The sequence below is a fragment of the Cervus canadensis genome, chromosome 25, assembly GCF_019320065.1.
Source record: "Cervus canadensis isolate Bull #8, Minnesota chromosome 25, ASM1932006v1, whole genome shotgun sequence".
Classification (NCBI taxonomy): Eukaryota; Metazoa; Chordata; class Mammalia; order Artiodactyla; family Cervidae; genus Cervus; species Cervus canadensis.
The window spans coordinates 34,339,018-34,364,311 of NC_057410.1; the positions used below are offsets into that span (position 1 = coordinate 34,339,018).

Below are 25,294 nucleotides of genomic sequence, written 5' to 3' on the forward strand. Positions count from 1 at the left end.
ACCTCCCAGTCTTGTTTTTGCTGACTGTACAGAGCTTCTCCCTCTTTGGCTGCAAAGAATATAATCAATCTGATTTCGGTGTCAATCATCTGGTGATGTCCATGTGTAGAGTCTTCTCTTGTGTTGTTGGAAGAGGGTATTTGCTATGACCAGTGCATTCTCTTGGCAAAACTCTATTAGCCTTTGCTTCAGAAGAAAATGATTGTATATATATAAAACACATATTATTTAAATCATTCTATGTAGTTTGGTATGTCATATAATTATTTAAATGATTTTAACTTTTTTGGTAATAAATATTATTTAATATTTGGGATTAATTATTATCTAAAATAAATTCCAAATTTTAATTATTATATAACTCATAATGTTAACGGGTCCTTTTCACGTGGTAAAAGAATGGATGGAAAAATAAAGCTTTGTCTCATTCTTTCAATTAATTGAAATTTAATTGAAATCTCACTCTTAATTGAGTACAGTTATTGCTTTTAATAAACTTAAAACCAACCCTATAATGCACTATATACTTTATGTTACTCATCAATCTATATTCCCTTTCCACTCTATTTAATGTCTGTAAATAATTTATTTGCTTTTTGGCTATATTTCAGCTCTTTATTGGTTTTTAGTGAAGCTTAAATTGTTGGTGTTTTCCCAGTTTTCATTCCAGCTGTGCATTTGGTTGGAGTAGGATGAAGATAAGGAAAAAGGAGAGTATTGTACTTTTTAAAAAGCCATTGCTCTTTTTGGTGAAATAATATTTGAATGTTGTAGTTCACTAGGCCATTGATGATAACTATGATGTCAAATTATTTGAGCCAGTCTTTCAAAGGTCCCAGGTCTACAATGCAAAGGTAATATTTATAATCTTGAATGATTCATAGGCAGTTATTAGGTAGCAGATGGCATCTCTCAAGGTTTTAATGAATGTTCCACCACAGTGCCTGCTTCATGGCAGATGGGATGGAGTTGTGGAGTGGCAGAGGCTGGGAAGTGTTGGAATGAGGTAGAGAACTGGTTGTTGGCAGAAATTAGGGATCCTGTGGAAGGAACAGGGGTTAAAATAAAGACAGCAGCTAAAGCAAAATAAGATGAATAGGACTAAAAGTGCTATAAAGCAGAGTCTACAAAGTGGAAATGTGGCAACTATTTACATTTTATTTTTAGGTCAATCTATATATACAACTTCAGCATTTTTATTATGATTGCTGTGACATTGCAACTGGAGTTTTAATGGTGTTCTGAATGATCAGGTGTGTCTGTGACAGAGTTCATATGAGTAGAATCAATACCTCCAAATTAGTGCTCAAGGGCTACGTTTAGAAAGAGTGCTTACAAATTGAAACTTCTGCCCCCTCCCTAGCACCTTACAGTTGTCGTCATTTAAAGATAGGAAGTCACCCAACAGAGCAGCAAAAACTTCAGCTTATTTTTAAATGAAAAATGTCAGTAGAAGAAAAATTCTAAGGCTCCTTTCAGTTTTAAAATTCTTAGCTTATATTTGATTCTTAACATGTCATCCAAAGATAAGCGGGCTTAACTGGGGTGCAGGTACTTGGGTTTTATATAAATAAATATGCACAGAAATATATTGCATATAGTATGAAACATACGATCCTATGTTATACACACAAATATATTGCATATACATCTTATATGCAATATATCATATATAGACAACGTCCAGCTCTTTGCGACCTCATGGACTGCAGCACACCAGACTTCCCTGTCCTTCACTATCTCCTGGAGTTTGCTCAAACTCATGTCAGTTGAGTCGGTGATGCCATCCAACCATCTCATCCTCTGCCACCCCTTTCTCCTTTTGCCTTCAGTCTACCAGTATCAGGGTCTTTTCCAGTGAGTCAGCTTTTTGCATCAAGTGGTCATAGTACTGGGGCTTTGGCATCAGTCCTCCCAATGAATATGTGGGGTTGATTTCCTTTAGGATTGATCAGTTTGATCTCTTCACTGTCCAAGGGGCTCTCAAGAGTCTTCTCCAGCCCACAGTTCAAAAGCATCAGTGTTTTGGTGCTCAGCCTTCTTTATGGTCAAACTCTCACATCCATACATGACTACTGGAAAACCATAGCTTTGACTAGACACATATATATTGCATATATAGCACATATAATATTCAACATATATGTAGATGGTTTTCAACTTAATGATTTTTCAACTTTATGACTGTACAAAGGTGATTTGCATTTAGTAGAAATTGTACTTCAAATTTTGAATTTTGATCCTTTCCCAGGATAAGATACTCTTGTGATGTTGGGTAGAGGCAGTGACCACAGTTCCCAGTCAGCCACATGATCACGAGAGTGAGCAAACAATACACTTACAACCATTCTATACCTAGACAACCGTTAGTTCTCATTTTCAGTGCAAAATGCAATGGGCTCTCTAGGTGGCTCAGTGGTAAAGAATCTGCCTGCCAATGCAGGAGACACAGGAGATACAGGTTTGATCCCTGGTTTGGAAATATCCCCTGGAGTAGGAAATGGCACTCATTCTAGTACGCTTGCCTGGAAAATTCCATGGGCAGAGAAGCCCTTGGGCTACAGTCAATGGGGTCTCAAAGAGTCAGTATGCAATAAATTTCATGAGATATTCAACACTTTATTCTAAAATAGACTTTGTGTTAGATCATTTTGCCCAACTGTAAGCTGAAGTAACCTTTCTGAGCAAGTTTAAGGTAAGCTAGACTGAGCTTTAATGTTTGATAGGTTAGGCATATTAAGTGCATTTTCAACTTAGAATATTTCCAGTTGAGGAAGATCTGTATTCTTAAAATTGCAAACTAGACTACTGAAACAGAAGCTCTTTAAGGTAGGAACTTTGGAATCATATTTGAACAAATTCTCCAGATAAATATTATGCACAATATAGCTGAGAACCACTGGTTTGGATATTTTAAATACAGTTGCTAAAAGCGTTATCTTCATAACATTAGTTAAAACAACAACAACAAAAAGAAGCAGTACAGGTCTAGCAGAGGCTGATCAGGTTTACATGGCTTGAGACCAATACACACTGGGGTCTTCTTTATGGGATAGATAGTCTTCTCCATGGGATAGAAAATTAGAAAACTTGTTACAGTGTCTTCAGAGTAAATCAACTTCTGAGGCTTAAGCATTGAGGCCAGCTTCACTTACTGTCATCCTGGGGATGTTTCTGGGCCTTTTTGAGTTGAGAATAATGGGCTCATGGGGTTGTCAAGATCAAATAAACCAACATGCATGCTCAGTTACTCGGTCATGTACAATTCTTTGCAATTCCATGGACTGCAGCCCACCAGCCTTCTCTGTTTGTGGAATTTTCCAGGCAAGAATTCTGGAGTGGATTGCCATTTCCTACTCCAGGGGATCTTCCTGACCTTGGATCAAACCTGAGTCTCCTGCACTGGCAGATGAATCTTTTACCACTGAGCAACCTGGGAAGCCCCAAATAAGCCAACAGCCCTTCATGAACAGTGAAACACCCTACAGTTTTGGAGGTATCATCCTCTTCACCTCTGATTACCTACTTCATACACAAGGGTGTCAAATGAACAGAGGAAAACTCAGAAGATTGTGAGGTACTCACCCAGTAGGTCAATTATGCACACTTGTGTCCCCTGCTCTTCTTTACCTTTTCTAGAGAAATCCAACACTTCTACACACCCAGATCTTAGTGTTTAATGTTTCAATGGCTGATTGAATGAAGAAGTGAGTGCAAGGGTGAGGGAAAAAATGAAAAGAAGGACGTATGGTCCCCCTGTTGCTCATCAGATATGACTGGGCAGAATCTCAGAAGTGATTTATCCTTTTGAAGTTTTTAAATCAATTAACTTTATGCTGGGATGAATGAGACTGATTGAATTGGGTGGAGTTTATTGATAAGGATCGCCTGGAGGAAGAGCCTTTTTGCAAAGCTTTGGAAGGAAGAAGCCTGTGTTTGCAAAATGCAACAAGAAAGCCTTTCTAAAGGGCTTTTTTTCCTCATTTCCATTTCAACATTAGCAAACCAATGATGCTCATTTACCTTATATATCAGGGTGGTTTCACTGAAAAGTATTTAGACTGTTAAAGTGAGCAGAGTTAATATTTACTAAGTATCCCTTGTGGAAAAGGCACAGGAAATTGCACTAAATCCTCACCATAACCCACAAAGTCAGATTTTTCTTACTGGAAAACTGGGGCTTCAGAAGCTTAATAACTGCTCAAGATCACAAGATCTTGACTATTACTCAAGATATTGCAAATAAGTTTCAAACCCCAGACTTTATGGTTTAAAGCCCACATTCTCCTATTATATAATTTTAAGTAACAAAATATTGCATTTTGCATTTTATAAAAGTATGAGTAGCCAAAGAGCCTCTATTTTAATAATTTTCCTGTTGAGAATGTGAATAATTTTTAATTTTGTGCATTCATTTGAGAACATTTTTTACTTGGGTCATAAAAGGCTCTACATTTTTCCCAGACTGTCTATATCCCACCCTTCCTACATACAACATGGTAAAATATATATACATCTATATCTATATAAATGTGAATATGTGCTCTGCTTGGTCGCTCAGTCTTATCTGACTCTTTGCAACCCCATGGACTGTAGTCCTCCAGGCTCCTCTGTCCATGGAATTCTCCAGGCAAGAATACTGGAGTGGGTTGACATGCCCTCCTCCAGGGGATCTTCCCAACCCAGGGATTGAACCCAGGTCTCCTGTATTGCAGGTGGATTCTTTACTGTCTGAGCCACCAGGAAAGCCCATATGTGAATATATCTCTCTCTACATGTGTGTGTGTGTGTACATTTTATTTTTTTTTAAGCAGAGTTTTAAAAAGAAATCTTAAACATGATTTTTGACTGCTTTCTTACTCAAGTACTGAAATATATGGGCTACGGTACTTGAAAATTAACTACAAAATAGACCAGTTTCTAAGCTAAGGTGAAAACAATCAGGAACATTCTGAATATATTGGTTGTGCAAATCCTTGCTTCTGTTTTATTGCCATGCCCCCCTATGAATTTTAATAAAACATAGAAGAAACAAGAATTTGATGGAAGCTGCACTTTATAGAAAATGAATTTATCAAATAGTTATGAATAGTTTTCTCTTATTTTACTCAGGATATCATCATAGTCTTGCAGTCCTAAAGAACCCTACCTTAGACTTGCTTATATAAGCAAATATGCCTCAATGTCTATGCTTGAGAGTGTGTGTGTATATACGTCTGAAGAGGTAAAGCACAGACTTTTAAGACCCATCCCCTTTTCTTGATGTCAAGAAAACAAGCTTCAACCATCCTGATCTTACTTTTTAAATATTTAGATCTTTTATTTCTGATAATTCTTTGACTTTCCTGATGATATGACAGAATCAGAGGACACCGATTTTAGATGCAAGTGCTTTGTGACTGTTTCGGATGCAAAGAGCAAATCCCAAAAAGACTTCTATGTGGCCAAATTACAGAGGTTTTTGTACCCATCAATGTTGTTGTTTAGTCTCTAAGTCCTGTCTGACTTTTTTGTGACCCAGCAGACTGTAGCCCAACAAGCTCCTCTGTCCATGGGATTTCCCAGGCAAGAATACTAGAGTGGGTTGCCATTTCCTTCCCTAGGGAACTTTCCAACCCAGGGATTCAACCCGTATTTCCTGCACTGGCAGGCAGATTCTTACTACTGAGCCACCAGAGAACCCAGGTGGTGCAGTAGTAAAGAACCTGCCTGCCAATTCAGGAGATGCAAGAGATGCAAGTCTGATCCCTGGGTTGGGAAGATCCCCTGGAGTAGGAAATGCCGACCCACTCCAGTATTCTTGCCTGGAAAATCCCATGGACAGAGAAGCCTGGCAGGTTACAGTCCGTGGCGTCGCAATGAGTCAGACATGACTGAGCAACTGAGCATACACACACACACACACACACACACACACACACACGCACCCATTGGGAGAGACCAGATATAAGGATTCTAATTAGGAAAACGATACATATATATTGCTCCCAGAAGGTCATTAAAAATATTACATTTCCTTGGAAGTTCTTCATATTGACTTTTAATTTGAAATTACAAATAATTTTTGCAAAAGTCAGTTGCAAGAGATACTGTTAAATGTCTTCACTTTAATTTTTCAAAGTTCAAAGCTTGTGGATGTGTACTACTGATTCAATTCCCAAATTCTGGTAGTTGTCCCAGTAGGAAAAAAAAAATGTATAAAAAAAACCCAGATCTAAAAGTACCCATTAGTTAGCTTCAAGCGTGGCCAAAGTTGTCAAGTGATATTACAGTTATGGTCTTTAAAGCATTTGAAAAAAAATTGGATGACACTGTGTAAAAAGCTGGATTTTATGGCTTTGTCTATGCCAAAGAGAGTGTCCAGCAGAAAGCACCCTGGTAAGCCTAATTATTACTCCGCATATGGTACGTGGCATCATAAGCTATTTTGAGGTTTTTCAGAAAGGGAGAGATATGAATGAATGACAACCACAGCAGGGCTTGCTGGAGAATTTTAACTCCAACTCCTAGCAGTCTCACGTTGGCCGAGTGTAAAATCCAAAATGCTGTTTTAGTTATCTGTTTAGTATTTATTTTCAGGCATAATAATTTTGTTAAAATTTACATGGCAGAGTGGAGAAGGAAGTGATATAAAAAATGTAGTACGTATATTCAGTAATATACTGCTCTTCAAAATATTATGGCTATTTAGAAGGGCAGCTTTCATTTCTTACTTTAAAATCACGGCAGTTTTTGTGATACTTGATTTAGGGGATAACATAGAATCTGATTTAGAGTATGACTTAAGGTAAACATTAAAAACTTGTATGCATATTAAATTTGTATGAGTGGGTGGTTACACGAAGAAAATAGTTTGGGAGAGTAAACTCAGAGAAACATGGAAGCCATCAGCCACATATCAGATTTACCTCTATGCCTTTAATAGCTTATGTTTGAAAGGTGCTTCATTGACCCCGTGTTCTTACATCTCCTGCATTGGCATGTGGGTTCTTTACCACTAGTGCCTCCTGGGAAGCCCTCAGAGAAGAAAATATAGAAGGAGGGGTGCTTTATACTTATGATTTCAATATATCAGTAAAATGACAATTATTGCTAAGTCAAATTTTTGGCTATCTCAACATTGCTTAAAGCAAAATTCAGACATCCCTTTATCTCTGTCTTTGAGTATTTTAAAGATCAGCTTCATCTGTTTAGTTGCAGAATCTTGTGCTAGACAGCCATTGTACCAATGGAGAGCACACCCAGATTGCCCAGGACATGTGAAAGCTGTTTGCACACATTAAACAGTAAGTATGCTTACATCCTCTACCAAGCTTCGTAGGATTTCAAAAACCTTGACTGTCCAAGTCCAAGAAACTTAGCAGGTTCCTGGCACCAATTTTTCCTTGTTTCAGATAAATAAGAATTCTCTGCCTCTCTGGTTTTCCATTCTAAACACTAAAAACAAGACACTATGTGAGTGACGTTAAGGATTACCTAACCTAGGGCAGAGTCACTGGGTGCAAACAATTAATATCCCCAGTAGATCTCTATCCATGATCAAGCCTAAAAATAATAATAACATCGGGATTTGGGGTAGCATTTTGTTCTTTTGTCGTTTTCTCAAACATTGTTTTAAAACAGAATCAGATATACTTCATTACTATAATTCAAAGATGAAGAAAACCAAAGCCAGATTTTAATTTAGCTTTTACTTTTATTTTTGAATCAGATGATTTATAAACTCTTAGATAAAACATTGTTATAAGATTAACATGATGTTTACAACTTCTTTTCTCTTTTTGAGAGTTAAATAGAGTTAATGTTTTAAAATCTGGCATCTGCTGCTATTGCTGTTTTCTCCAAAAGATGGCACTTGTGTAATCTTTTTCTTTCTCAGGGTGCAGAGAACCAGGGGAGCCAGAGGGACCGGAGTGAATTTTCAGAATTGTTTTTCTTTAACAAATTCCAAGTAGCCACGTCAGAAACCTGTGTTTCTGCAACTGCAGCTACTCTGTGCTCTTAAAACCCCTTCAAATAAGAAGTAGTCTGATTTTGAGAAAGAAAAACATGCTTCCCGTCTTAGTCTGGTTTAAACTTTGGAATTCTTTATCCTAAGTTTGTTTTATAATGTTCTTCTTCTCTTCTGATCTTTGACTAAGGTTCTAATTCTTTTTTAAGATAACCTTGATCCATTTGAAGTTGTCCTTCTTAATTAGAATGCATAAGCAACACACAAGTATGTCTGGATTCTATCTAAACAAGCCTTTCTGACAGCATAAATCCAGAAGGATAAATCATTCGGACAGGAGAAGTCTTTTGAACTGTGAACAGACAAGAAAGTGTGAGAGGCATAGAGGGAAAGGAAAGCATATTGGAGAGGTTCTGATGATGATACAGAAATGAACAAATGAGACTTAAATCCAACTAGCAGATTCTTTCCAACAATTCAAGCAAGTTTGCTCCCTATCCCTATAGATGAAAAGAATTTTAAATATGATCTAATGAAGTCCAACCACCTCATTTTACAGACGAAAAAACTGAGTCCCAGAAAGCTAAAGAGTAAGTGTTCAATGCAATGCAACTGAATTTTGTGTGTACTTCTGATGAAAGAATGCAATGATCTGTCAAAGAGATGTGTTAAGTCACAGGTTGTAGAAAACAAAATCTCAGATAGTTTTGAAAACTGGAATCTGTTTAACCATGGTTCTTTTTTTTTTTTTTCAGGCACATATAATTTTGAGTCACTATGCGGTCTTAGAAGCCTTTTCCTGCTCCAAGAAGGAATATGATCATTCATTAACCCTATAACTTATTAGATCTGTCATGTCTAGTATAGTCGCCACTAGCCACATGTGACTATTTAATTGAATTTTAAAATAATGAAGATTAAGTACAGTTTAAAACTTAACTCCTCAATTATACTAGCCACATTTCAAGTGTTCAACAGCTCCAAATGGCAAGTGGCTACTAACAGGGCAGGGTACACATAGAGTTTCCATCCTTGCTGAAAGTTCTGTTGGACAACACTTGTACAGATCATTAACTGTAGCGAGCGTGAGAAGAGGGCAACATAAAGTCAGGCACACAGCATCATGGGGTAATCCAGTGTGTAATGGCTAGAAGCATTTGTTACATGGGTTTATAAGAAGATTTACAACCAATTCTGGAAAACTAGCAGGTTTATGTATGTTTAGGTCTTCCCTCCCTCCCTTTTTCACTGTACTTTTGCCTTCACCAATATTCTTCACTTTAGAGTGTTCAAGAAAAGTCTGTAAGTACTATATTCCCTTTTCTGTGCATTATTCAATTACGTTTCACAATGTTTATAGAGTACCTACTGTGTGACAAACTGCACTAGGTAACTAAAAAGGAAGACTTAGATGCTCTGTGATAATGAATCAGGAAGGAGGAAAACACATTTCCAGAACTGATTCAGGGTATTGAATGAGCTATTCTAACTAGCTGAATTAGCAAAAGCAAGTAGTATTAGAATAATTCTTTGAATTAAGAGATGGAAGCTTGGACTTGTCTGGTGGAGCAGTGGATTGGAATCCGCCTGCCAGTGCAGGGGACGTGGGTTCAGTCCTTGATATGAGAAGATTCCACGTGCCTTGGAGCAACCATGCCCTTGCTTCACAACTACTGAGCCCATGCTCTAGAGCCTGGGGGCCACAATTACTGAGCCTGCATGTTGGAACTACTGAATCCCGTGCACCTAGACCCTGTGCTTCTCCACAAGAGAAGCCACTACAATGAGAAGCTTGTGCAATGCAGTAAAGAGTAAAACCAGCTCACAGCAACAAAGAATCAATGCAACCAACAGTAAAGAAATAAACATTTTTTTAAAAAAGAGTTGGAAGCTTATTATGAAAAGTTTAGTGACTTGCCCAAAATAATACAAGTGGTAATAAAAGGTATCCTCATTCTGGAATGAGGATGTCTTTTTACACCAAATCTGTGCTTTTTCAAATCTATGACAAATTCAGAGATTGATTTATGCCTGTTCAGTTCAGTTCAGTCACTCAGTCATGTCCCACTCTTTGTGACCCCATGGACTGCAGCACACCAGGCTTCCCTGTCCGTCACCAACTCCTAAAGTCTGCTCAAACTCATGTCCATCGCATTGGTGATGTCATCCAACCATCTCATCCTCTGTTGTCCCCTTCTCCTCCCGCCTTCAATCTTTCCCAGCATCAGGGTCTTTTCCAATGAGTTAGTTCTTCGCATCAGGTGGCCAGAGTATCCGAGTTTCAGCTTCAGCATCAATCCTTCCAATAAATATTCAGAACTGATTTCCTTTAGGATGGACTGGTTGGATCTTCTTGCAGTCCAAGGAGCTCTCAAGTTTCTTCTCCAACACCACAATTCTTTGGTGCTCAGCTTTCTTTATAGTCCAAATCTCACATCCATACATGACTACTGGAAAAACTATAACTTTGACTAGATGGACCTTTGTTGGTAAAGTAATGTCTCTGCTTTTTAATATGCTGTCTAGATTGGTTGTAGCTTTTCTTCCGAGAACAGTGTCTTTTGATTTCATGGCTGCAGTCACCATCTGCAGTGATTTTGGAGCCCCCCCCCCCAAAATAAAGTGCCTCACTGTTTCCATTATTTCCCCATCTATTTGAAATAAAGTGATGGGACCAGATGCCAACTTCCTAATTTTTTCTGACATCTGCCAATGAATTATCAAATAAGTTGTGCCTTCTATATATCAATATTCTCTTAAGTCCAGTTTTCATAATTCCTTTGAATAAAGTCAGAATTATATTTGTGTTTTTATATGGGCTTCTTTTGGGAACTCTCAGCTAAGGGCTTGTAGAAGGTCCTTGTGTGAAACTGACCTGTGCTTAATGTTCTATTATCAGTAATACTTAGAACCTGTAAGGGTTGAAAGAGCTTAAGTATAGATTAGACAAATGTTCTTTCTTAAGGAAGAAAAGAATGTATGTAATTCTTATCAATTGGCAGATGAAGAAAAATCACACCATTTGCAGGCAATCAGGGCAATATCAGTAATATGCAACATTTGAGTTTTGGCACTTCGTGTGCCTTTCTGCATAAATGAATGATTCAACCTAAATCCAGATGTTATCCAAAATCTAGGTCTTACATAGATTTTGTCTTTCCAGTAGTCTTTGCTTGGAATGTGATACCACTGTCCCATCATTGTAGTGGTTTGGTAGTGGGCTGTAACAGACCATCACTAACCATCTCCACACCACAGTATTTGCAAGGTTTTACCTACACATCATGTCACTCTGTATGAAGACTACTATAATAAGACTTTCCCTCATACATTCAAGTTATCAGCCAAATCTTATTTGTTATGTTTTGATGGATCTCATGGTACCCTGTGTTACTTGCAATTATTTTAATCACAAATTGTATGACAATGAGATAGTACTGCATTTATTTATAAAAGAAACCTAGCTAGAGATGGTCCTTATCTTCATCAAATGGAAACTTTCAATAAACCTGCCAAGTTTTCTTATCCTAGTCATCAGGTTTTCCATACAGAATTTAATTGACTGACACTTTTTCTCAGTCCTTCATAGAGTACTTCCCTGATTTCATCATCTTTTTCACTTTGTCATACTCTTCTACCAAAACAAAGAAAACAAAACAAACAATCCAGCAAAAATCATCTTTAGAATGAATTTTCTACATTTCAGTGGGTCATATTCTTTTCTTCCCAACCCATCAATTGACAGAAACTTCCTTTTCTGGTCTACAATTCATTTATTTCTACCTTTCAGTATTGTCCTCTAGTATCTTAGAATATAAAGGCTTTCATAACCAATAATATTGTTCATGCATTTTCAATACACTCTCCTTGCATAACAAAAGTGTATTCATGTATCAACTAATATATATGCTGCCCAGGGTAATGAATAAGCACCATAACTTTTTCAGAGCAGATATTCCCTACCTATGTGGCTTTGGGAAAATGAATTTATTATTTTGGACTATAATGTCATGTAAAAAAAATTAATTGGAAAAACATAATAAAAAGAAAATTTTATTTCTTATATTCTATATTTCTGTTTTATTTTAAGAGAGTCTATAAAACAATGTAGCTAGTAAATCTATTTCCTATAGACTGTGTGATAGTATAACTCAAAACATTTTCTAGAATGTGTTATCACTAAAAAAAATAATTTTGGAAAACAAAAGCATTTGGTCAAAGATAAAATTTGTTATATTCTTGAGGTTTTGTATGATTCTCTGCTAGAAAACTAGAGGTTTGCATTTTGCAAAATAAATATGCTCTGATACTAGCTACAAAAAAAAAAAAAATAGGGGATGATCCATACATGTTTAGCTGAAGAGTGAATTGGTACCATTAAAATATATTCCAATTTATATTACACAGCATTATAAAGTGCTGAAAAAAAAATCCTTTAATAAGCCATACCCAGAAGTTGGATTCATACTTAAAATGGCACTGATGCCTGTCTCAGCTGGAATCATCTGTATTTATTCTGTGGTTGGGAATCTCTCCATCGACTATGCGCACAGAGCTATCTCCCAGTAAAGCCTCCGTGTTCCTCTTTCATAGCCACAGTATATTTCAACTAGTCAACTTGGCTTTTTTTTCCCTAAGGTATGCACCTTGACCACATTGAAATATGCAACTTTTCATACCAAAAGAAAAATTTTTTGTGCAACAGACAGGTTCTAAATGAGTTGTTACTTTTAAAGTCTTTTAGAAACCAAAATAGCCAGACCACCACTCTGTAGGCTTTGCTTCTAAATAAAAGTTACTTCCGTGGGCTATGCACTCAATCTTGCTGGTGTTATCAGTTCCAATCTTGAAACTTGTTGAATATTTGGGCTCCCTTTCCTTTATGAGGGGCTTCACTTGTGTCTCAGCGGTAGAAGAATCCTCTTGCAATGCAGGAGATGGGGATTCTATCCCTGCATCAGGAAGATCCACTGGAGAAGGAAATAGCAACTCACTCCAGTATGCTAGCCTGGGAAATCCCATGGAAAGAGGAGCCTGATGGGCTTCAGTCCATGGGGTCACAGGAGTCGAATGCGACTTAGACTTAGTCAGACCACCACCACCTACTCTGAATATTTAAGACACCTGTTGGCTGTTATCACCCTGCTCTTCCCCTCATTGCTTTTCTCTTTAATATGGCTCTGCTCTTGACAGACAAAATGCTAGATCCTGAAGTGCATGATCTGGTTATTGTGCATCTTTGATGTGAGCAAAGGTCCAACCAGAGGTCAGAAGATCATATCCTCTCCCTAAGATATAAATTTAATGGCATTACATTACAGAAAAAAATAATTTGTACAAAGTACTCTTAAACAAAATTTTAAAAATTGAGAAATAAACAGAGACAAGGAATGTATTAACAAACTGTTTGCTTTTACTAATTTGACTATGTGCCTTTGTACTTAGCTGGTCTATAATAATTGCTTACTAATTTGTCATGAAAGATCTTTGCTGCTCTCTGATTCTATTTGGCAAAATGCAGCTTATAATCGGTCACCAGAATGTGATAGTACAGTATCCACTCAAAAGAACTGTATAAGAACTGATCTTGTTTGAAAATGACAAGGTAGTGTATGCCAGCTTATTATATGAAAGTAAATAGTGTCCATTACTTTCCAAAGTGTCTTTTACTGGGAAGATGGTAACATTTTGCATCTATGGGTTATGGTCTGTTCATCTCAAATGTCATAGCAAGAGAGATAGCAAACTGGTTTTCTGGTATTATTTAAACATCAAAGATTTTTATGCTTCCCTGTCTCGAATTTAACAGTGTTGAGTCATTATCTTCTGAGGTTCCTTCTCAGCAGAACTCTTTGGAAATTCAAGGGATACTGGAAACTATAATTTTGCTGTAGCTTGAACTCACCCAGATTAAAGGAGGGACAAAGTTCTGAACAAACTCTCCTCTGGCTAAAGTCCAGTACTACTCCATGCCAAATATCTTTTCTTTTTGGCCTGTAAAATGAAAAAAGGGGGTTCTTTATAAAGAAAAGTTATTTTCACTGAAAAGGATTTTTCATTCATCTTGTCATGATTATAACAAATTTTACTAATCTCACATTTTTAGGTACTTTGACTTCTGAGCCTATTTTCAAAATTTTCTTTCCTTTATATGTTAAAAAAAACAACTCTAAATTACCTAGAATGAGTGATGATTGAAGAATTTCCCAACACAGACATAGACAAACATCAACAAGCAGGCAATGGATGGATGGATAAAATGACATTAGCAAATTCTTTTATTTACAAACATTGAAAAATAGGGACATTGTCTTTTGCCTCTCTGAATATTTATATTCTCAACCTAAAATGAAGTCATGGAGACATGCCCATCTGTTTACTTTTTAAAATCCATGGTGTCAACAGTTTAGTAGTTTCCAGTAAAAACCAGGAATGAAGGCATTCTTGTGGGATGTCATCAAGTCAAGGAATTCTGTCCAAATCTTTGAAACAAACAAAATATTTGGCTTATGCTTCAGAAAAGTTTAGATAAGCTTTTCATTTTTATAACTTACATTCTTTCAACTGATATATATATATGTGTGTGTGTATAGTTATTAAAGTTAGAAGCAAAGTACTAAGGAGATTCCATATTGTTTGATATCTTTGAAAACCTAGTTGATGTTAAATGCAACTTAGAAGCTGATGGTGCTTTGTCTACCAGCATGGCAGGAAGGTATTGAGATGTGAAGGACTCACCCTTATTGGGGTATCATTTACTAGGACTTGGCTAGGAACAAAACACTGGAGAATAACAAAGCATGCCTGGTTGTTCTCTCTTTGGCTTCTTAGTCTCTGCTCCATGCTGGGCCTTAGACTTCTGGGCCTTGAAGGCAATATCTGAAGATGCTTCTCTGGGCTCCCTTGCCAGCTGACTTCTCCTTAGAATCATCACTGGTCCCAGTGGAATGGGATATGAAGGTGAAAGAAAGGGAAAGTTGTACCTTTCATCCCCTCTCCCTCCTTTTATCAGCATCTTGTCCCTGGTAAGCATCAGTTCCTCTTTCCCACCAAGAAACCACTCTTTTGCAATTCCAGTTCTGTAGGAATGGTGCCCTCCACTAGCACCATTTCTTCCTCTTGTTCCTTGGGTACCATGGGTGGAAATGACTTTCCATTGTTGTAATTTTCTGGGTACCCCGCCAGTCTTTGTTTTCTGCCTTTACTGTGTGCACACACTGTCAGGATTCTAGTCAATAAAAATAAGTTTATTCTTCAAAGGCAGACATGTGCACCACGTGAGAAGCAAGGTGGAATTTGCTCATTGTCTCTCTAGCTATGGAAATAAAATTAATTATTGTCACTCAACTAAGAATTCATTATGGAAATCAAAAGGTAATTCATATTTATTACTGGATAGTTTTTGAAAATACTAAACATGGGAAAAATAAACAGGAATGAAAATGGTAATTATTCTGAGTGATTAATAGCAATGTGTTGGTTTTATCTCTATGAAATAGGCATTGCCATTGCCCCCACTTTAAAATATAAGAACCAAACTATTGAAAGGTAAAATGACTTGTGTGTAAGGTCATACAGTTATGGGACAGCAGAGGATGGATTTAAACCTAGGCAGATTGGTCCCTATGCCTATGCTCTTAATTACTAAGCACTACGACCTCTTGGCATATTCAAGAGCAGAGATATTACTTTGCCAACAAAGGTCCGTCTGGTCAAGGCTATGGTTTTTCCAGTGGTCATGTATGGATGTGAGAGTTGGACTGTGAAGAAAGCTGAGTGCCAAAAAATTGATGCTTTTGAACTATGGTGTTGGAGAAGACTCTTGAGAGTCCCTTGGACTGCAAGGAGATCCAACCAGTCCATCCTGAAGGAGATAAGTCCTGGGTGTTCATTGGAAGGACTGATGCTGAAGCTGAAACTCCAATACTTTGGCCACCTCATGCGAAGATTTGACTCATTGGAAAAGACCCTGATGCTGCGAGGGATTGGGGGCAGGAGGAGAAGGGGACGACAGAGGATGAGATGGCTGGATGGCATCACCGACTCGACGGACATGAGTTTGAGTAAACTCCAGGAGTTGGTGATAGACAGGGAGGCCTGGCGTGCTGCGATTCATGGGGTCACAAAGAGTTGGGCACGACTGAGCGACTGAACTGAACAGACGACCTCTTGGAAAGGAAATAAGAAGTAGAGGGAAGAGTATTTATTAAGCACCTACTGTGTGTTGTTAAGTGTACTAGATGCTTCCACAAGCACTGTCTCATTTATTGCCCTTTCAGAAGGGCTTGACACCATCATCCAGTCTCTGTTTTGAAAACATTTTCCTTCCTGGAAAACATTTCATTATGAAAAGCCATGCTGCTACGGCTTTTCTCTCCTTTTCCTTTACTTATTCTTGTCTAGTCAACCTTTAATTTGGGAATGTTTTGAGTTCACTTCTTACTTCTATTCTTCCTTGTTGCTGCTGCTGCTAAGTCACTTCAGTCGTGTCCGACTCTTAGCGACCCCATGGACTGCAGCCCACCAGGCTCCTCCATCCATGGGATTTTCCAGGCAAGAGGACTGCAGTGAGTTGCCATTGCCTTCTCCAATTCTTCCTTGTTAAACTCATCTAATTAAGTTGATTATGCCAATGATCTGCAGATTCTTATATTTTTATTTCTAACTTGTCCCTTCTCCTTAATGTCGTACCTTATGTTCAACTGCCTCCTGGACATCTCCCTGTGGAGATGTAAGAATCTCAGAGTAAGAATCTCAGCCTTAATATGGCCAACTGAGAATGCTTGATTCATTTCTTCTGCAACCTGATTCTCTGTCTCTGTCATCTCTCTTTCACGAAATAGCACTGTTGTCTATTGCAGTTGATCAAGCTACAAATGGAGGAATTATCCTAAATTGTTCATGCTTTCCTTTTCCTGATATCTAATTATTAATACATTCTGTCTGCTCCATGGGTGAAGATCCAAGTACCTCCCCACTCACTACCATGATGTTTTATCTAAGCCATTGTGAAAACTTCTTAACTGACCATGCTAGTTTCAGTCCTGTTCCCCTTCAAGGATTTCTACACATGGCAGCAAAATACTTATTTTAAACATATCATGCCACTTTGGTTAAAAGTCTTTATTGGTTTCCAAACAAAACACAATCCAACTTCTCTTGGGTACCTAAACTGATCTCTGTTGAATGAATGAATCTTGTAGTGGAGATCTTTGTGCTTTACAAAACCTCTTCCAGATATTTATTCATATGTTCATTTTTTATTAAAGTAGAAATAGAAGCAGAAAACAACATTATATTCTCCTCTCCCTTGGCAGGCCTTGAAATCAGTTCTAAAGTGGACTTGACTAATACAACATATAATAAACTGTTCTAAAGAGGATATATAATAAACACATATATTTATGTTTTATGAATTACCAGTATTTTATGAATTATTTACAACATATAAGGCACACTACTTTGGTAGGCACTTTTCATGTATTACCTTAATAATTTTTTTCTAATAAATGTCTTAAAAATGTGCTATCATCTGCATCTGATATTTGACAGACAAGGCTCAGAGAGGATAAGCAACCTACTCAGAAAGCCACAGTGCTGGTTAGTGGGAAAAGATTGATTCAATCTAATATCAGGTCTGTGTTCCAAAGTCCACAGCCTTAAGCATGTGACTTCTCTACCTCCTTGAAAAGATGGTGTGTGCATTTTACTATTCCTAACAATTATATATACACCCACATTTTTTCTCTTTCAAAGATTATAAACTACTTTAGACATGCCAGGACTTAATGTTATTATAACTCTGTGTTTGTAGATGGAAAGCAAAGATAGCAGTTTTGTCCAAAACCCGGTGACTATTCTATTTCTTCTTGGCTAGTCCCCAAACAATTACCCAATGACACAACTGTAAAATGCAAGGCAGGAGGGCATTTACTGTGAATGTTTAATGGGAATTTTTTTAAGGAAATAAACTTTTTACTGACATATTCTTAATTTGACTTCCTTATATGTAATATCTAATCAGAGAACTTTTAATTAAAATAATCCATACCAAAAGAATAGAATCATTTATACATGTGGTTATGATCAAACCCTCCGCTTATAAGGGAAATGTTTTCATATCGAGTGGTTTTGACTCACACTGGGAGGAAGGAACACAAAAATATTATGTTAATACATAACACAATGATAGACATGCAATGTGATTCCCAAATTCTAAACTGGACATCGGAGTGATATGCCTATATAGGGATTCCGCGTTGTTCATACTGGGAGATAAACACATTGTAATTTCCATTCTGAAAATGACTCTTTGAAATTGCCAAAAGTTTAGCTTAGTTTCCTGCTTTGATAATGGTGAGTATATTAATATGCTGTTCCAAGTTAATCTTTTGTGGAGCTATTTCCTTTTCATGCCTAAAGAAATTGCAAAGGGAATATGTCATCCTGTTTATTCCAAATAAATTGTGAATGAAGTTTATTTTCTTTCTTGCCTTGGAAAACAAATGCCAATAGAGAGCACCATCAGTAAGAAGTAAGGAAATTTGATCCTCAAAGCAAATTGAGATTGAAAACTATGTTCAGTGTTACTTAGGTTCTTATTCCAACCTGTCACGTGGATCCTTTCACTTACATTCACTCAGATAATTTTCAACAATAAGCATTTTTATTTGTTTGCTTTTAAAAATAAAGATCCAGATGCTATGGTGAATATGCAGGCAATGACTATAATTTTACAGGAATAATTTCCTTGTATAACTTATAAAATGGTCCTGATGAAAATTTCCAGAAATTGTTTTAAAAGTGTCATGAGCAATAGAATCATCATTGTACGATATCTCTTATGATGACTATAATGAAAGATGCCAGCTAGTTCTATGTGTATATTATGCTAAAATTATTATTTTTTAAATTATTTTCAATGCTTGATCATTTTTCCTTTTATCCTTAACATGATAGTCATTGATTATACCTCTGGTCTACTTTTCTGTGCATCTCAAAGGTTTTTTTTGTTTGTTTGTTTGTTTTTTAATGAGACACATCATAATCAGTAATGATTCATGTGGTTATTTGTTTTTGGATAATTTCCCCTCTCTTTCTCTGATAAATCCTAAAATACATTTGAGAACATTGACTAATGGCAGATTGGATACAGACCAAGTCCAATTAGATGTTTGAAAATTATAGTGCTGTGCCTATCACATATAACTGATCTTCTTTCCAGGGAGTACATGCAGCTAAATATACCCTCAAAATGAAGTTATCTGCTTTCTGGTCCTATAATCCCAATGCAGACATCACTTACTTAGTCTTACAAACACGTCTGGAAGAACTGAGATAGAAGCTACTATTAAGCATTTAACTCAAATTCATTTATCAAATGCCCAATGAGCTATCTACTAGGACCTGAAGGAAAACCAGAGAAGAGAAAAACCTTGATATTTTGTTGGCAGAGATGAAAAAGTAAAGGTCTTCAAGACATGGTGATGCCAAACACATGGAAGGCCAGGAGAGTCTAGGGAGAATATGAGAAGAGTTGAACCTCTGACTGACGAAGTCTCTTTTTGACCAAACTTAAGCCAACCTCCTCTAAGTGCTTTTTTCAGTAGACCTTATCCTTGGGCCTTGCCCTTACATCTGCATAACTCAATTTTAGCAAGAATCCTGCTAGTCAATTTAGTGAGAATGCCCAACTCTCATCCTCAGTATGTGATCGTTCTTGATAACTGATTAAAACCCTCATCCTTCCACCCATCAAGGTGGCAGCTGTTTTATCCTGGGCTGCCTTCAGCAAGAATCCTGTTAGATCTAGCCATCAAGAATTCCCCCTAGCCTTGAAATCTCCGCTCAGTCATTTCTGTCTATCCCTCCCCATAACCTGCTTCTTGCTGTAAATTCCCACTGATCCTTGTAAATTCCCTTCTTGCCTCCAAATTCTCACTGCTGTATTTGGAATTGAATCCAGTTCTGTACTGAGGTCTCATTCCCTCTATTGTAATAGTTCCTGAACAAAATTGTCTTGTTTACCACTTTTACCAGCTAACTACTCTCTGGCTCTGGTTTTTTAAACAGTCTCAGATATCTTTGGAAAGAAGATGGGGCAATATATCACTAACAAATGAGTGAGGGTGAGAAGTCAGGAAAAGGACCAAAGAGAGAGGAAGTCTACTGGGGCTCATCAAGGGTCAAGAGCACTCCAGTGTGTCTGTCATAGACAAGCTTCAACAAACCTCCCAACTTCCTTCAAATGAACAGAATTCTTATTTTTACATCTGCAAATTCTTTTCCTTTACTCTGCTCTCTGCATAATGTTTTTCAATGAGTTGGTCATTGGTTTTTACTCTTTGCCCCACCACTTTATTTCAACATGTTCTTTAATCATGTTGCTCTTTTCAGCTTTTAAAAATAATTTCTATTCTTATGATGCAATCCATTTCCATCAGTCTTTAATTTGGTTAGTTAGAATTTGTCAAAACTTGGAACTGATGTCATCGCCTCCCTTCTTAATAGGGAATCATAAAAACAATCATTTTTTTGTGATTTTAATTTGTAAAGACACCCTTTGAATGTGATTTCTTTTTTCTCTTGTGACTTTTTTCATTCCGCATTTATTTCTTGATTCAGGATCAATTCCTGCTCATCTCCTTCACTGACCTCTTTGATCTTCTTAGCTTGAAACCCAGCAGGGAACATTTCATTTTCTGTAGCCTCCCTCCCTAATTGCTGCTCTAGATAATGTCTCTCATTTCTTCTTTCCTTCCCAGTGGATTCAGAAGGATTGCCCTCTGCTATTCACTCTTCAAAGAATGGGTTCTATTTCCCAAGGAGGTGACTTGCAACATCAATTATTAGCCCGTTTTCTTTTGCCTTTTTGCCATATCACTACCTGAAAAGCATCTAATTTTTTTTTATTTTCTCTTCAAAAACCCCCTCATCCTCTGTCCTTTTCTGTTAGTGGCTTTAGGTTCTTCCCTACATGTGGAGATGTTACCACTCAATGTTGGAGATTCCTCCTTCGTTCTGAGACCTTGAAGATGATCCAACTGTATCTGTCTCCATTTATTTTAACTTATTATGAAGAAGTTTGCTTAAATTTGTTCTTCTCTGGTCAAGAACCACTCTCTGCCTTATTGTTTTGTTTGAGTTTGTTTTGTTTTTAAGCAAGTTGCTTCTGTATTCTAGATACTCAGACTTTTCTCAACTATAGATTTCTGGAAGATTTTTCCAGTCTGTTCTTTGATATCCTTTACCCTTTTCAGGTTCTCTCTTGCCATATTATTACTTCACACTCATATTCCTTTATCCAAATTCCAAATCAGTCTCATATTGTAATATCCAGTACATCAGAGTGACTCTTGCTTATACATCACAGTGCCACTTATCTTCATCATCCCTCTGAGCAACTGGGAAACTAAATAGCCTTCCACCTTGCTGCTCAAATGTGGTAGCTGGTCCAGGTACTATTAATATCCCCTGGGAGCTTGTTAGAAGCACAAGTGCTCAAACTTAAACACAGGTCTTCTGAATTGTAATCTGCATTTTAACAAGATTCTCTAGGTAGTATGTACTCACACTGAAGTTTAAGAAGTGCCAATGTGCTGCAATATTCACAAACTTAAAAGTGCCTAAGAATTAACTGAGTGAGCTCAAGTATCTTGTGATTGGTACCCAACCCATCTTGCCTCAAAAGCCTCCTAGATTTTCTTTGGGTTTACATATAGCTATTGACTATTAAGATTATTCTTTTCCTTATTCAAATTTACCAAACACTCTCCTTCCCAACATGCATCATGGTCACATAGATGAACTTCTTTCCATGCCTATGGGCAAATGTATTCCCCACTTTACTAATAGAAAACCAAAAAGAGAAATTACATGATTTTTCTCAGGGTTACCCAGCTAGTTAGTCACAAGTTTTAATAGAATGAAAACAAGTACTCAAAATCCTTAATCCTTGGCTTAAAATGTGGACTATTATCATGCTGTTGTTTGTTTAATGTACAATGCTATAAATGTTATTTTCCCCCATTTATCTCAATGTTTTTAATATTAAGATACAAATTTTAGATTATTGTTAAAGACACATTTGGAAAAATAACCATATCTGTAACATTCTATTCAAGTATACCTGGAAAGAAAGTAATCAAATGTCATTGAAGGTTTAGAAATTATATCCAAGAAAAGATAAAGTATTTCCTTAGAAATGCACACAGGTTGGTGGTGAAATTTCACAAGGAAAAATATATTAAGCTCATATGTCTTTTGGAGAACATTGCTAGAACTACTCTGTGGTACCTGCCATCCTTTTTAAAGTTTAACTGTCCCCTCATCCAGTTTGTCTTGATACACTTCCTCATTCCCCATGACATATCCATTAGCTTCCTACCTTTATCTTCAAAACAGTTCAAATGTTACTATTTTGTCTCTTCTTTATGTATTGTAAATGTCTCTAATATTGATACTGGAAATGGAGGCCCAGTGAGGGACACTAAATCTCTCTGAACATTCACAAAAAATTATTAAGAACTTCTACTTTCACAGTGAAAGTGGAATAATTGTCTAATTTGAGAGTCTCAACAAGCCCATAAATAATTAGATATGATTTTATAATGTAGCAGTATGCAAAATAAATCTATTAGCTAGTAATTTTGGCAAGTAATAAGAAGATGAACATCTGTAGCAGAAATAAAATTTGCTAATACTACATAATTTAAAATTCTGTTAAAATACCTCACTAGAATTTTTTTCATTTCTCTATTGCTCTTGGAAACCTTAATTATTGACACTATAGGATTTTCAATGTGGAAATAAATATTATGGATGAAGTCCAAATCAAACAGGCAGCATGTAAATGAATATGAAATTTGGGAGCATGTGAAGGACTGAATTTGAATTTTGTATCTACAACTTATTGTATGACCTTGAATAAATGACAGAGTGAACTACTCCTGATTTACTTGGGAGTTTCCTGGTTTTAAAATCAAAAGCCCAGGGTCCAAAGAATCCTTTTTATCTTGAGTAAGTTAGGATGGCCCTTCACACTAATAGGTGACTTGGGCTTCCTAAGTCTCAGATCCTTCATCTGAAACATAGACATGTGCTGTGTGGGGTCAGTCGCTCAGTCGCATCTAACTCTTTGTGACCCCATGGACAGACTCCTCTGTCCATGGCATTTTATAGGCAAGAATACTAGAATTGACTGTCATTTCCTCCTCTAGGGGATCTTCTACACCCAGCGATTGAACCTGAGTCTTTGCATTTCCTGCATTGGCAGGTCAATTTTTTTTTTTACCACTAGTGCAATATGTATACATATGAGATTTAAATCTTTTTTTTTTTCTTTTCAGATATACCTATATTCTACCACAGTGCCTAAAAAAATTCATTCTTTTAGCAGGTTATATACTATGATTATAACAGCTAAATCATAGTTACGATGAAGGAGAAAACACCACAAGTTGATCAGCAGGATTTGCCCTTTAAATACAAATTCACTAACATGAAAGGTTTCTCTAAGAACCTGCAGTAAAATCAAATGTTGAGTGGAAAACAAAATGCAACCTTGATTTATTAATAGTGAAAGGAGACAAGGGTTTGAGACATTCTGCAGTCTGGAAACCAAATCTTCAGTTTTTAAGAATAGATGTTTCGGTAATATTATTTAGTCCACAATTGAAATGATGGAAATTCATGTCATTTTCCACTGAATCTCAACAGAAGTTTATGGGAGTATATTCTTTTTTTTTTTTTGGGAGGATATTCTTTAAACAAAATAACAGAGACGTCTCCCTGATTCATTTCCTGATCTTACTTAGTCAAGTTTTAACAAGAGTCTGTGGAATATTGAGACACTTTATTTCTGTGAAAGAGCTCTGTTTATTCTGCCTTTCCTGCAATCCTCAAATAACCACACACTGGACGCCTTCTCCATATCGGGAACTGAACCCGAAACTGTGGGTATAAGGTTATCATCCCTGCCCTTGAGGAACTCATGATTTAAGAAGGGAGTCAGGCGAGGTATAGAGTCAGATGGTTAAAGTACAATTTGATACATACTAAAACAGAATTCTGAATAGCACTATGGAGACAAAAACAAACAACAGGTATTTGCCCAAAGGAGTTTGGAAGGCTTCAGAGCTTGTGACACTTGAGTAGAGTCTGTAAAGATGAATTAGACACCACCAAGCAGAAGAGGGTCAGAAAAACACCCCATAAAGGAAAGAGCATATCCAAATGCAAGAAGGCATGGCAAAGCCTCTCATCTTTGAGAGAGAGCAATGATGGCATAATATATGCATCAAGATAAGGAAGATGGGCAGAAATGAATTTTCAGAGAGACTTCAGTAACATATTGAGGCCTTTCAGTCTTTTTCTATGAACTATTAGGGAAACATGAAAATTCTTTAGGGAGGGAGTCAAAAGTCTGGGTTCTTATTTTTGAAAAAAGTAACTTTGACAGACATATATACAGGATTAGTATGACAGGGAAGATTGGCAGTAAGAAGCTCAGAGAGAAGACTATTTTATTGATCAGGAGACACTTGAAAAAAAATCCAGGCAAGCTAGTGGTCATTGAACTGGGTCGGGTAGAGAGCAGGGTTTAGATTGGATATTTTCTATCAGACTCTTGGACCATTGAATGTTAAGGAGAAAATGATATGAGGCAGATTTGTTTAGACAACTGGTTGGATTGAGCTTTCTAGATGGGATTTTACTGGGTTAAGCTATCTCTGTAGCATGTGGAGAGTCATATGTAAAGAGTCTGTTTTTGACCATGAGGATGGTTGGGGCCACTGTGACTTTGAAAACCTGGAATTAACAGAAGAATAAAGGTTATTTTAAACAATAAGGGAAAACCAAGTAATCTTAATGTCTATGAATTCCCAGAGGAAAGAAACTGATCCAGAAAGAACAGGATTCAGGTTGTCAAGGTGAGCCCAGGGTACAGAAATCTTATGGTGACAGTGTACACTGGCATGGAATGTGCATTTGAAACTTTAAACAGGCTGCTTTTAACTTAGAGATAGGGCCACTCCTTCACAGAGTGTCTAATGCTTTCCAGGACCCCAAGCAATATTCAACATTTATCTTGGGTTCAATCTAGAGTCTTTGAATTCAATAAAAGGATTGTCTCTTAGAGAATCAAGCCAGCAAATAGTACTATGGCAACTGGAATGCACGAAGAGAAAAGTGTGCCTTTGGGTGCTGGCAAAGCTTAAAGAACCTAGATGAAATCTTTAAGTAAACAAAAGTAGAGCAATGAACTACAGCAAATTAATAGATAAAAGTGTTGTAAGTGGAAGGGATTTACCAGAATCCCCTTTTAAACTAGGCCACAGAGCC

The 25,294-nt window shown here is 37.0% G+C and overlaps 1 protein-coding gene across 4 annotated transcripts in view; it reads right to left on the bottom strand.

Moving 5' to 3' along the window:
* LOC122427551 overlaps window positions 1–25,294 on the bottom strand; it is a 128,980-nt gene that overhangs the window by 63,794 nt on the left and 39,892 nt on the right. For 2 of the 4 annotated variants that reach the window (XR_006265439.1, XM_043447103.1), the window contains exon 3: window positions 13,853–13,945. Coding sequence is in view for 2 of the 4 variants with exons in the window: in XM_043447103.1 (XP_043303038.1) it covers window positions 13,853–13,945 (93 nt within the window). In the remaining 2 variants the exon portion in view is untranslated. The remainder of the gene's footprint in view (window positions 1–13,852; window positions 13,946–25,294) is intronic. The other 2 variants (XR_006265440.1, XM_043447106.1) reach the window with 1 other exon arrangement.